Source organism: Pleurodeles waltl, chromosome 6 (genome assembly GCF_031143425.1).
Source record: "Pleurodeles waltl isolate 20211129_DDA chromosome 6, aPleWal1.hap1.20221129, whole genome shotgun sequence".
Lineage (NCBI taxonomy): Eukaryota > Metazoa > Chordata > Amphibia > Caudata > Salamandridae > Pleurodeles > Pleurodeles waltl.
Genome location: NC_090445.1, coordinates 210,604,995 through 210,619,024, shown reverse-complemented (window position 1 = coordinate 210,619,024; position 14,030 = coordinate 210,604,995). Strand labels below are relative to the sequence as shown.

The 14,030-nt window shown below is 46.3% G+C and overlaps 1 protein-coding gene across 9 annotated transcripts in view; it reads left to right on the top strand.

The window, feature by feature from the left end:
* Window positions 1–14,030, top strand: part of HDAC5 (histone deacetylase 5) — a 962,367-nt gene that overhangs the window by 685,225 nt on the left and 263,112 nt on the right. For all 9 annotated transcript variants that reach the window (XM_069237853.1, XM_069237857.1, XM_069237855.1 and 6 more), the window contains 2 exons: window positions 2,197–2,365; window positions 2,765–2,898. In XM_069237853.1, coding sequence (XP_069093954.1) covers window positions 2,197–2,365; window positions 2,765–2,898 — 303 coding nt within the window. The remainder of the gene's footprint in view (window positions 1–2,196; window positions 2,366–2,764; window positions 2,899–14,030) is intronic.

The following is a 14,030-nucleotide window of genomic DNA, read 5'->3' as shown; positions in this document are numbered from 1 at the left end:
CCCTGTTCGCTTTGGGGCGGGGTGCTAAGCAGGGATGTCCCTTATCACCCTTTTTCTTTGCCCCCTACATAGAACCATTGGCATATTGTGTGTGTGTTCGGGCATGTATAACCAGCTTTCTAGATGTAATGGGGCAAAGGGAGACAGTCTCGCTTTATGCAGATGACATCCTGCTGTATTTATCCAATTCAGGGATGGCTATCCCAGCAGCCAGCCGGTATAGTAGACAGAATTATACATAGCCTTCTGTGGGATGGGGTATGCCCCAGATAGACCTCAGATCCCACCACCAGCCAGCCTATAGCGGAGGCATTGCACTGTCGGGGCGTAATGGTGGCTGATCAGTAACAACATAAATGAATGGGGGTTTGCCCTGAGACCTGACCCAGCTGCGAAATTGGAAAGGATGGGACTGAAAAGGCCAGATACATGCATTATTTATACAGCACAAAGAGTAGGCTGCATTTGTTGCACACCACACAAGTAATATTAGATGTTTGGGATAAGGCCAACAGACACTTGGGTTGGTGGGGAAAAGTGACCAAGCAAACAAAGATGTTGCAGGGACACATATGGAAGGAGTATGAACAGATGATTGGGTTTTGTCAGTGGGTTGCTATAAGCATCTCCACAGTAGGAGTCGTATTAGAGATGTGTGTGACTAAATTGTTTGAAACCCTGCAGCAAGAATATGATCTGAATCCCACACAAAAATATAGGTACCTACAGTTACATCAGGTCCAACAAGCAGAGAAAATTGACTGGAAGACGATGCACTACTGTATCCCCCTGGAACAGCAAGAATATGATCTGAGTCCTACGCAGAAATATAGGTACCTACAGTTACATCAGGTCCTGCAAGCAGAAAAAATTGACTGGAAGACGATGCACTACTGTATCCCCCCGGAACACAGGATACTTGATGAAGAGATGGTCAGTAGGATAGTTTCCCCAACATACTGCACCATCATTAACAATAAACCCTACTCACCTTTAAAAGTTAGGGCAGCTTAGGAGGATCACATAGGCTCCATGGAGGATGTGGGCTGGGAAGCGGCCTTAATGCACCTCGAAAAGTGGCTGTTCAGGCCAAGCTGAGATCAATACAACTGAAAATCTTACACAGGATTTATTATAACAGAAGTTGATTGTATAAAATTGGCAGAGGCCTGGACCCCTAGCATCTGCCGTGTGGGGTGTCTGAGGGTACATTGCTCCGTACTCTTGCCCTCCTATTACCAGGTACTGAGCCACCATTGTTGCAGAACTGAGGTCTGTCCTGGAGATAATGATTCCTAAAACACCACAGATAATCCTATTGGGAGTCCCTTGTGATGTAGATCTAACACAAGCCCGCCACTTGTACTGGAATTTGAGATTTATGCTGGCAAAGAGGGACAGTGGTAAGCTGTGGGGTGGGTCATGGCTGCCAACTAAATACCAGTGGCTTCTGGGCATGGACATGTGCATAGATGCAGAAAAAGTGGTCTATACTCTTAAGAGGACGCCACAAGAGGTTTGATAGAGTGTGGGACAGATGGAGAGAACACCATGGCCTAAAATAGGAGGATTGAGAGGTACTAATTCATGGATTGATTTTTGCATGTAATTGTGGAGGGGCGGACTGGTCCACCTGACTGGCCTCAATGGAGGATGTGACTTATGCGGGTAGGAGAATTGCCAAACAAAATATACTACCCTGTTGCAGGTCTACTCTATTGAGGGGATTGTGCACTGTGTGCCTTATGAGATGATTGTGTCATATGCAGGATATGCATTGATTGTTTCGTATTGCAAAACTCAAAAACAGTTGTTTTTTTTGTTTTTTTAATTAAAAAGCCTTCAGATGGGTACAAATACATAACCTCAAGTGTTAACGATACAGAAGTCTGAGTACTAGTCTTAACATATAAATAAGGACCGTCACTGAAAAATGATCAGTGTCACTTGGGTTTTCTTTAGTCAAAGATTTATTGACACTCCCTAGTCCCTGCTTCATGAAGAATTTCAGAGCTTCTTTTCCCATTCATAGTATTTGTGTTCCCTACCCTCTTTTATCACTGGCTCAGTTTTCTTGGGCACCATAGTGATTGAGAACTCTGTTATTGTTTCCTGTCTCTCCTGCAATGTCTGCTCTGCATTAATTACCCTGTCTGCTACCAATTTGTACTGTCTTCTTTCTTGACTATCTCACAGTTGTTTCCAGACTCCCAGACGCTTCAACATCTCCAGGTGTACCAATCCTCACTAAGCATGAGTACAATACCACATCAAACACTGAGTCGGACACAGTCGTCTCCTGCTGCTGCTGCCATCTCCAAGAGTCCTGTCCCTGAAGCCCCAGTCAAGCACCTTTTCACTACCGGTAAGACACAGTCAAGCCCCAATCTTCAATCTAAAGTCGCAGGAGAGTTGGTCCTGTGGCCTTTATGACTTTCCAGTGCTTATTGTTTACATTACTCCAAGTAGTAAGACCAAGCTAAATAAGAGTGGCAATGCAAGCAACATAGTTATTTAACCCCTACATGTAGTGGGCAGTCACTTCACTACCTATTTCATAAGGGTTTTTTAAAATATTTTTTCTCTTCCCGGGCGTTATAGCTAGTTATGTGTATTTACATCTCGCCAAAGAATATACAGTGGTCAGAGGGAAAAACGGGGTAAATGTGCCATCTAGCGTATGAGAAAGGCAGTGACTGTTTTCAAATGTCTTATCGTCACCTCACTTTTCCATCTCTTTTCTCTCACCCGTTTTCAATCCCAGGTGTGGTGTATGACACCTTCATGTTAAAGCACCAGTGCACATGTGGAAACACTAACAATCATCCAGAGCATGCTGGGAGAATCCAGAGTATCTGGTCAAGGCTACAAGAAACTGGCTTGCTAAGCAAGTGTGAGGTGAGCAAGTGGTAGCCAGGGCTGGTACAAAATGTTTTCAGAATGAGTAGTTTGCTTGCACCCACACAAAGTATGTTTCCGAGCACTGCATGTATCAGCCATCATTTATGCATAATACACATATGAGTAGTGAAAGTAGATGTGAAATTTTGGAAAGTAATACCTGTACAAAATGCTTTTCTGAGGTAAAGTGATCGACAGGAGGTCGGATAGTTTTTTGGAAAAAAAAGGTGAGTACTTGTGAAAAACAAATGTAAACTGCAAAAGTAAATGCAAGGGCATTTACAGCCGAGTCAGAGAATATGACCAACTGTATCCATGTGAAACACAAACATCGAAAAAAATAGAAGAATTGGCTTCATGAGGAGTCCTTCTCGCATAATCCTAGTCCCTTTCCTCTCCAAATAGATTGTAAGATCCCTTGAAACATCCAGGTTGTGTATATAGTATCCTCACTAAGTATGCATGAGGTTTTGGTTGGAAGAGAGTAACAGTTGTGTCAGGATTAGCAGATCATTCTGTCACAACTCTAGAAATTGGCAGAGGTATACACCCTGTCCAAGTAGTCAGATACACTGTCTAAATTAACCTTTGCTCACCCTCTGGTAGCTTGATGCAGAGCAGGAAGGCTTAACTTATAAGGCAATTTGTAAAGAATTTATGCAAAACACAGTAATCACAATGGGTACACCACGAAAAGACTCCACACAGGTGTAACAAAAAATATATACATATATATATATATATATATATATATATATATATATATATATATATATATATATATATATATATATATATATATACAGGGAGTGCAGAATTATTAGGCAAGTTGTATTTTTGAGGATTAATTTTATTATTGAACAACAACCATGTTCTCAATGAACCCAAAAAACTCATTAATATCAAAACTGAATATTTTTGGAAGTAGTTTTTAGTTTGTTTTTAGTCTTAGCTATGTTAGGAGGATATCTGTGTGTGCAGGTGACTATCACTGTGCATAATTATTAGGCAACTTAACAAAAAAAAATATATACCCATTTCAATTATTTATCATTACCAGTGAAACCAATATAACATCTCAACATTCACAAATATACATTTCTGACATTCAAAAACAAAACAAAAACAAATCAGTGACCAATATAGCCACCTTTCTTTGCAAGGACACTCAAAAGCCTGCCATCCATGGATTCTGTCAGTGTTTTGATCTGTTCACCATCAACATTGCGTGCAGCAGCAACCACAGCCTCCCAGACACTGTTCAGAGAGGTGTACTGTTTTCCCTCCTTGTAAATCTCACATTTGATGATGGACCACAGGTTCTCAATGGGGTTCAGATCAGGTGAACAAGGAGGCCATGTCATTAGATTTCCTTCTTTTATACCCTTTCTTGCCAGCCACGCTGTGGAGTACTTGGACGCGTGTGATGGAGCATTGTCCTGCATGAAAATCATGTTTTTCTTGAAGGATGCAGACTTCTTCCTGTACCACTGCTTGAAGAAGGTGTCTTCCAGGAACTGGCAGTAGGACTGGGAGTTGAGCTTGACTCCATCCTCAACCCGAAAAGGCCCCACAAGCTCATCTTTGATGATACCAGCCCAAACCAGTACTCCACCTCCACCTCCACCTTGCTGGCGTCTGAGTCGGACTGGAGCTCTCTGCCCTTTACCAATCCAGCCACGGGCCCATCCATCTGGCCCATCAAGACTCACTCTCATTTCATCAGTCCATAAAACCTTAGAAAAATCAGTCTTGAGATATTTCTTGGCCCAGTCTTGACGTTTCAGCTTGTGTGTCTTGTTCAGTGGTGGTCGTCTTTCAGCCTTTCTTACCTTGGCCATGTCTCTGAGTATTGCACACCTTGTGCTTTTGGGCACTCCAGTGATGTTGCAGCTCTGAAATATGGCCAAACTGGTGGCAAGTGGCATCGTGGCAGCTGCACGCTTGACTTTTCTCAGTTCATGGGCAGTTATTTTGCGCCTTGGTTTTTCCACACGCTTCTTGCGACCCTGTTGACTATTTTGAATGAAACGCTTGATTGTTCGATGATCACGCTTCAGAAGCTTTGCAATTTTAAGAGTGCTGCATCCCTCTGCAAGATATCTCACTATTTTTGACTTTTCTGAGCCTGTCAAGTCCTTCTTTTGACCCATTTTGACAAAGGAAAGGAAGTTGGCTAATAATTATGCACACCTGATATAGGGTGTTGATGTCATTAGACCACACCCCTTCTCATTACAGAGATGCACATCACCTAATATGCTTAATTGGTAGTAGGCTTTCGAGCCTATACAGCTTGGAGTAAGACAACATGCATAAAGAGGATGATGTGGTCAAAATACTCATTTGCCTAATAATTCTGCACTCCCTGTATATATATATATATAAATATATATATATATAAAGCTTGTTTATCTGTATAAATCAAGACCAATACGATAAAAATCCAATCAATAAACTATGAGATATTCACGTATTAAAGATATTACAGCAACGCTGTTAGCAAAATATGTGACTCAACACGATGTGAAGAACCCCTGTGATGTAAATGTGTTTCTCCTAGAGAAAGTATGGTAATCACACTGGTCGCGCTCCTCTCTGTAGAGCGGATGAGACTGCAGTTCGGAGAAGGTCCCGACGCGGCAAGGTAGATGCCGCTGGGGCTGCAGGAGGAACAGTAAGTGTCAGTAAAGCGTTGCAGAGTATGCAGAGAGGGTCTGTGCAGGGTGTGGGGGGCTGCAGTCGCGACAACTGTAATTCCCTCTGAAGCAGCTCGACTCCGAGCCCACTGTATCTGTTGAGACATTCTTTGTGCTGGCACACAGCGGGGTGCTTTAGCTTGCGTCCAGGGAGTCCTCTCTTTGGTGGGAGACTGTGTCCGGGTACACTGCACTGCAGCGCTAGTCAAGCAGGAGTCCCGGGAGTGCTCTCGGAATCCCAGACTGCCGGCGCTTCGATTACCGTGTGGGCCGCCCCTGGCCACAGAGCACTCTGTCTACCAGGCTTGCAGTGGAGAGTGGTCCGTCCCACAGCAGTTGACTGACACAGTGGCTCACAAACACCAGGCACAGAGCTCGCTTTATGATGTCTGATGGAGCAAGGACTTTGAAATCCCAGAGACCAGCAGTAGAACCGAAGGCTAGTCTGCAAGCCCTTGGAGTCACCAGATATGGTTGGTGGTTCTTGGGTTGCAAGGCAGAAATCAGCAGGCATCAGGGCAACACGGCAGCACAACAAGGCAGAGCAGCAGTTCCTACAAACAGTCTATCATGGCAGGGTGGCAAACCTGGCACGCAGCAGTGTCCACTCCAGCAATGTTTCCTTGAGTCCAGAAGTGTACTGATTTTAGTGGGTCAGACCCCCAGTACCTATACTAAAAAGTGCCTTTGGAGTGGGGGATGACTTCAAAAGGTTTCTGTGACGTGCACAGGTACCCCTTTAAACTCAGCACCTGCTCCATACTATCAGTGGGGGGGTAATCAACCCCTTTGTGTGAGCTCTGGCCACTACCCTTTGCAGTGTAAGTGGTAGCCCTTTCCAACATTCATTTTAGGAAGACCGATCAGTATACAGATTAATGTGAGTATCCTGTGTTGTAGGTGTCTGAATGGAATGCACAAGTGTAGCTGTCACCTATCCCAGTCCAACGGTGTATTGGAGACAGGCTATCAGCACACAGGGTAGTGAGGGCAGAGAAATACCCACTTTCTAAAAATGGCATTTCTAAAATAGTAATAATACATCCGGCTTTACCAGTAAAGTGGATTTATCATTACCATTCCAATTATACTAAATATGATGTAACTATTCCTCTCTGATCAGGAATTACAGCTCAAAAGTATTTTAAGGAATTCCCAATGCTGGGCTGAGAGCAGGTCTCACAGTAATGAAAAACGACTTTGGGAGTTTTTCATTACCAGAACATGTCAAACTAAAAAGTACCTGTTCTGCCTTTTACATGCATGCACCCTGCCCTATGTGCTACCTAGGGCCTACCTTAGGGATGACTTAATGCAAGAAAAGGGAAGGTTAAAACTTGGAAGAAGTTTTGAATGCAAGTCGAAGTGGCAGTGAGACTGCACTCACAGGCTCTGCAGTGGCAGGCCTGAGGCATGTTTACAGGGCTACGTAAGTGGGTGGCACAATCAGTGCTGCAGGCCGATGAGTAGCATTTAATTTACAGGCCCTGGGTATATGGAATACCACTTTACAAGGGACTTAAACATGAATTAAATACGCCAATTGTGGATACACCAATGTTACCATGTTTAGGGGAGAAGCATATACACTGGTTAGCAGTGGAAAAGTGCTCAGAATCCTAAGGCCAACCAAAAGATACAGCAACAAAACAAAAGGTAAATGGCAAAAAGTCTAGGTTAAGACCTTCCTATGGATGGTCTAACAGCCCCCCTTCATTTTTATGTATGTTTCTAAGGCAGGTTTCCTTCCCTGTATGGTATTGGCAGAGAAGTACATCCTCTATGTGAAGAAGTCAGTGTACTAAGCTACATTAGGTACAATTGATTGGTGCAGGGACAGCGACTTAAAGAAATCTGTTTGTGATGCTCCATCTATAATTTATATTGAATAAAATTGACTAATTTTCTGTTGGAATTAGTTTCTCTTTCTTTCAAACACAATGTACTTCTATTTTTATTCCGCTTTTTGGATTAATTATTTGCAGCCTTGAAGAAACAACTCTGCCACATGACACTTTTTAGCTGCTACAAGAGGAAGTCAAATAAAGGATTCTTTTACGTTTTTTCATAGAGGTAAATAAAGGCCCATTACATTACTAAACTGAAACTGGATTACTCTTGGGTGCCATCCAACATAAAATATATTAACTGAGCTGCTTCTTTTTTTGTAACTTAATTAATCAACTCTGGATGCAGTTCAGTTTTCCGGCCTCAACACTCCCTACCAGCCCACATCTATTAGTTCCTTATGACAGGTAATAAGGGCAAAGTCCTAGGGCAGGCCTACATGACTTATAAATATGTGCTGATATACTTTAATGAAAGCCCTATGGTTAGGATAGGTCATCATCCTCTCTCACACCAGCATTCAGACTGCATTAAAGAACTGTGGCAATGTGTTCTAGCTGCTAGAGCTGCCGCCTATTGGAATCTTGATGTGTGTCCAAATTCTGGCCTCGGCTCTTCACTTAAAATTGTGTGATTGTGGGCAAATGCTGTAATCTCCTTGTACCTAAAATGTGAAATGTAATGTATGTAAAAAGTATTTGTATTATTGCCCCCCTAGATGTACATGATTGTGTAGATTCTCTCCTAACCAGTCATGTTATGCACATCTCCCTGTTGCTGTATAGTTAAGTGCACACTATATAAATACCTGTCCATGCATACAGTACATGTTGGATCATTGCAGTCTTCAGGGTCAACATTCCATGTGAGTGAATGTCAGATAGCTAGAAGCATAGGTTAACATCAAATCTACATGGATTCATGTGTGTTTTGAATGACAGTGTTGGTTTTCTCATTTAGGGCCATATTACTCTACAGCTCCTCCTGATATAGTTGGATCTGTAGTTGTGATTAATAGACTGTATAACTTTAGGACTATTGCAATACTGTCTAGGTAAATGCCCTATGGTTACATTGGTGCTAATCTATATGTCCTCAGTACCTTGTTTTGCATTTTATGTTTGAACAATTGGTGATTACATAATATTTGAATGAATGCCTTGGAATGCATGTACTGTACCAGTTGCACTTGTTTCCTGCTATTGAAAACTAATACTGCAAATGGCTTGGATGGACACAGAACTCCAATATGGAGAAATAAACATGCTGCAATGTTGGACAGTTCTGCAGCATTGCTGCGTTTACCTATTTTGGCTTAGCTTGCTGTTCAGTATCCCACCAACTAGTGGTTAGATCTGGAATTATATCTAAATTGCCTTGAGTTTTAACTTTGGACATCAATAGTAGTCTGTGTCATAATGACTTGCTGTGACACTGAACATAATCCCACAATGCTGAATACATGACTACCATTTTAGCTTCTGTTTTTCCACTCCTGTGCTCAGAATCAAAAGAATGAGCCAACAAGATTTTCAGAGAATTAAGCTGTGGCATGGAACATTTAGAATAGTAAGTCAAGGGAATGACATCTGACTTCTGATCAACAAGCCAGGTTTTTTTGTCTGATCTTTGAGCAAGAGAAAAACGTTTCTTTCCTAACTGCTATCACTAGTTTGCATCAAATGACAACTCTCAGGTATATCTCCTGGGTTTGCCAAAAGATAATATACCATAGAATTGTAAAGCTCTTGTTTTAAACCTATAGAACAAACAATTCTAGAGAAGACGTAGGCAAAAAGACAAAAACTGATTGTATTCCTCCATTTCAAAATGACCATGAAGCAAAAGAGGTTTACACTTTTGCTGAAGGTGGAGATATAGAGGTACCAGCTATTGTGGATGGTGATTATCCACATTTGAAAGAATTTGAGAGTTATACAATTAATATCCAATTCTTCATCGAAGCAGAGAGGTATTCATAAAACCAATTACAGCAAAAGCTGCATGCCCACATATAAAATGGAAATGCAAGCCATCCCACTAGACCCATTTTACATTAAATGGCACATGGACGCAGGCTTCTTGATTGTGGTTGCCGTAGACTCCCGTTGTGGTAACGAGACTGGTGGATTTTGGGTAGCAGCACCACTGAGCGTGGGGGACTGAGTAGGATCCCACATCGTGTGACAGCTGTCGGCCTTACCCTTTCCAGCTAGCTAGCTAGCAGCACCTCACAGGTACCAGAGATAAAAGTGATTTCTGATGGATACAACTACCTGTGGATTCCTCACCTCATGAATACTCCCATGGCGCCAGCATTCTACGGAAATCTTCTTACTAGTCTCTGCACGTCGACGAGGACGTCACTGTCTCGCACGCGACGCCGTCTGACGTCATACAGGCAATAAGAGGTCCTCGACGACGTGCGGACGTCAGTTCCCTTTTTTCCGTGCATTCGAAACGGTTATCTTCGAGGGAGCAACTGTTACTCTTGCGGTTACAGTGTATATCTTGCTGCGTACTCTTTCTCTGTGGAAATAATGTCGCAGAGAAAGTCTGGATTTAAGCCTTGTCGTGAGTGTGGAGGCAAGATGTCGGTGACGGATCCTCATTCCGATTGCCTTTGGTGTTTGAGCTCCGACCACGACGTCTCGACTTGTGATTCGTGTCAGCACATGAATCCGAAGGCCATTAAAGAACGCGAGGCGAAGCTGTTTATGGCCAAGTCAAAGGAGAAGCATCACAAGAAAAAGTCTTCTCCAAGACATCGGCGTCATCGAGACTCCCGGCGCCGTAGAGAATCTCGGCGTCATTCAAGGGAGGCTCGTTCCAGGTCTCCGGATCGGCGCCGGAGGACATGGGAGGTCAGCCCCACGGTGACGCCGCATCCTTCGACGCCGTTGCTCTCTCAGACGTCTCCAACTTCGCCTGGACAGGCGTCGGTGATTGAGGTATTGGAGCCTCAGGTGTTTTCTCCGGCGCAGACGCCGAGGCCGGCGTCGGGGTCGCCTCCGAGTCAGGCACCCCAGTATCCGGCTTTTCCCACCCCTGGAGCCGATAGTTCCGCATTCTTGAATGCGATGTATGCCATCTTCCAACAGATGGCTCCAGGGGGTGCTCCGGCTGGGCCTTTGGCCTTTTCTTTGGGTGATCCTGCGCCTCTTCGGCCGGCACCCTTTATGCCCTTTCTCCCGTTTGGGAACGTGGGCTCGGCGCCAGTGTCGGCGCCGGTGGCCGCTCCGATGACTTCGGAGGGATTGGCCCCAGGGATTTCCATCCCGTCGACGTCGAGATTTCGGCCTGTGACTCCGGTGGGTCCATCCGTTTCATCTGCTCTTCAGTCGGCGCCGAAGTTACCTGTGGCGCCGGATGCGGCGTCGGTGGCTTCGGAAGATCGGCGCCGATCTCCGACTTCGGCGGAGGTGTTGTCGACTCCGCGGATTGAGCAACGACTGCATTCAAGGAGGCGTGCTCTCCGGGTACTAGAGGAGCAGGAGTACCAACGAGCCCTAGAGGAAGGAGAGCTAGAGGACTCGGGTGATGGGCTGCGTGGACTGGAGTCGGCCAGTGGGCTGGACACTTCCCCTGAGTGGGACCTTTCGTCCCCGGGGGAATATACCGAGGAAGCTGCTTCCTTTCATACAGTGGTACGGAAGGCAGCTAGTTTTTTGGACCTGCCTTTGCCGGTGGTGGAGGCGAAACAAAACCTTTTGACAGAGGTGTTGCATCCGGCCTCAGCCGCGGCGGAGCCTCTATTACCTTTTAATGACGCTCTGCTGGATCCGGTTTTAGAGGTGTGGAAGAAGCCGGCATCTTCCCCAGCAGTTCACAGAGCCGTGGCCAGGAGGTATCGGACGGCTCCAACTGATCCTGGTTTCCTATCTAGGCACCCTACGCCGGAGAGCTTGGTTGTGCAGGCCTCCTGTTCGTCCAAATCAGCGCCTGGTTCTTTCCCGACGGTGCCTGGGGACAGAGACTCAAAAAAGCTAGAGGCGCAGTCGAAGAAGATTTTTTCGTCCTGCAGTCTGGCGTTAAAAGCCACTAATGCGACCTGTATCCTGGGGAGGTATATTCATGCTCTGATGGATGACATCTCCTCTTCGTTTACAGAGCTTCCCCAGGGTCTTTTGGATCTTGTCTCTGATGCCCAGGCTGCTGCGACCCAAATTATCCAGACGGGACTGGATACCACCGACTCGGTAGCCAGAGCAATGGGCACAACTGTGGTGGAAAGGAGACAGGCCTGGCTACGTAACTCGGGCTTTTCGGCAGATGTACAGTCCACATTGTTGGATCTCCCGTTTGATGGGGACAAACTGTTTGGGGCTAAGGCTGATTCGGCCTTGGAACGTTTTAAGGAGAGCAGGGCCACGGCTAAGTCGTTGGGACTCCAAGCTCCTTCTTCCACGGCCTCTTCCAGATTCTTCAGGAGGTTTCGTGGATTTGGGCGTGGCTCTTCCTCCTCTTCCTTTCGGGGAAGATATCAGCAACCTGCCTCTTCCCACCCCTATAGATCTTTTAGGGGGAGGGGTAGGGTCCGCACCAGGGGAGCCTCTCAGCAGCACTCTGCCTCTTCCTCATCCTCTGGCGGGGTGCAGCAGGGGAAGCAGCCTTAGGCTTCCACCATTTCCCACTCACTCCTCTCCTGTAGGGGGAAGATTACAGCATTTTCTCACCAAATGGGAGACTGTTACGTCGGACACTTGGGTTCTCAGTGTTGTGGGAAAAGGCTACACCCTTCCATTTCGGGAGTTTCCGCCCCTCATCCCGCCCCGCCCTTCGTATTGTTCACAAGAACACCTCCTGTTGCTAGAACAGGAGGTGGAAGTCCTCCTTTTAAAGGGCGCGGTGGAGTTGGTCCCGGAGCAGGAAAGGGGTCAAGGAGTTTACTCAAGGTATTTCCTGATTCCCAAGAAGGATGGTCGTTTGAGACCAATTCTGGACCTGAGGATCTTGAATTGGTTCCTCAAGCAGGAAAAGTTCAAGATGCTGACCCTAGCACAGGTGCTTTTGGCGTTGAACATGGAAGACTGGATGGTGTCTGTCGACTTGCAGGATGCTTACTTTCATATCCCGATACTCAAGTCACACAGGAAGTATCTCCGGTTTGTGGTGGGATCGCAACACTACCAGTTTGCGGTCCTTCCGTTTGGTCTTACTTCAGCACCTCGAGTCTTCACGAAGGTGATGTCGGTGGTTGCGGCAGAGCTCAGAAGGAAGGGGATAGCAGTATTCCCTTACTTGGACGATTGGTTGATCAAAGCCAAGTCCCCGGAGCTTGTGTTGCGTCATCTGCAGTCAACAACCCAGTTGTTGTTCGACCTGGGCTTTTCGGTGAACGAGCCCAAATCTCACCTGGAGCCCTCTCAGCGCCTCCTGTTCATAGGGGCAGTACTGGATACGACATTGGGTCGGGCCTTTCCTCCGCCTCAGCGGATTCAAGATATTCAGGATTTGGTTCCAATGTTTCGAAACGGAGCGGTAGTTCCAGTCCTCAAGGTCCTTCGTCTGCTCGGTCTTTTTGTCTCCTGCATTCTGTTGGTCACGCATGCTCGCTGGCACATGAGGGCTCTTCAGTGGTGCCTCCGAAGGCAGTGGTCTCAACACAGAGGGGATCTAGAGGGTACTGTCAAGATCTCCAGAGATGCTGCTGTGGATTTGAAGTGGTGGATTGCAAGCAACAATCTTTCACAAGGAAAACCGTTCCAGCAGTCGCCACCAGTGGCCACAGTCATAACGGATGCTTCCACTCTAGGGTGGGGAGCTCATCTGGGGGATCTGGAGATAAAAGGTCTTTGGTCTCCAGAGGAACAGATTTTTCACATCAATCTGTTAGAGTTACGGGCTGTACGTCTGGCTCTCAAGGCCTTCCTCCCTTCCCTTCGTGGTCAGTCGGTACAGGTCCTAACGGACAATACTACCACGATGTGGTACATAAACAAGCAGGGAGGAGTGGGGTCGTACCTTCTCTGCAGAGAAGCTCTTCGACTATGGTCCTGGGCAAAGGACCATCGGATTTGCTTGATAGCAAACCATCTGGCCGGAGTCTTGAACGTGCGTGCGGACAGTCTCAGTCGCCACTTCTCGGCAGACCACGAGTGGCGTCTCCATCCAGATCAAGTCCGTTTAATCTTCCAGAAGTGGGGGTTTCCTCGGGTAGATCTGTTCGCCACTCGAGAGAACGCGCATTGTCCGTTGTTCTGCAGCCTTCAGTATCCGATGCAGGAAGCATTGGGGGACGCGTTTCAAATGACCTGGTGCGGCCAGTTGCTTTACGCGTTTCCTCCCATACCCTTGATTCCTCGAGTATTGAGGAAGATTCGCCAAGACCGGGCTCTAGTAATCGTAATAGCTCCGGATTGGCCAAGGAGGGTGTGGTACTCCGACCTTCTCCAACTCTCAACGTGCCCGCCGCTCCGTCTCCCTTTCAGGGCAGACCTCCTCTCGCAGTCGCAGGGGCAGGTTCTACACCCCAACCTCCAGAGTCTGCACCTACATGCCTGGAGATTGAACGGGGCAACCTGAGTTCCTTCTCTCTCCCGCCTGAGGTAGTGGATGTTATATTAGCGGCCAGGCGACACT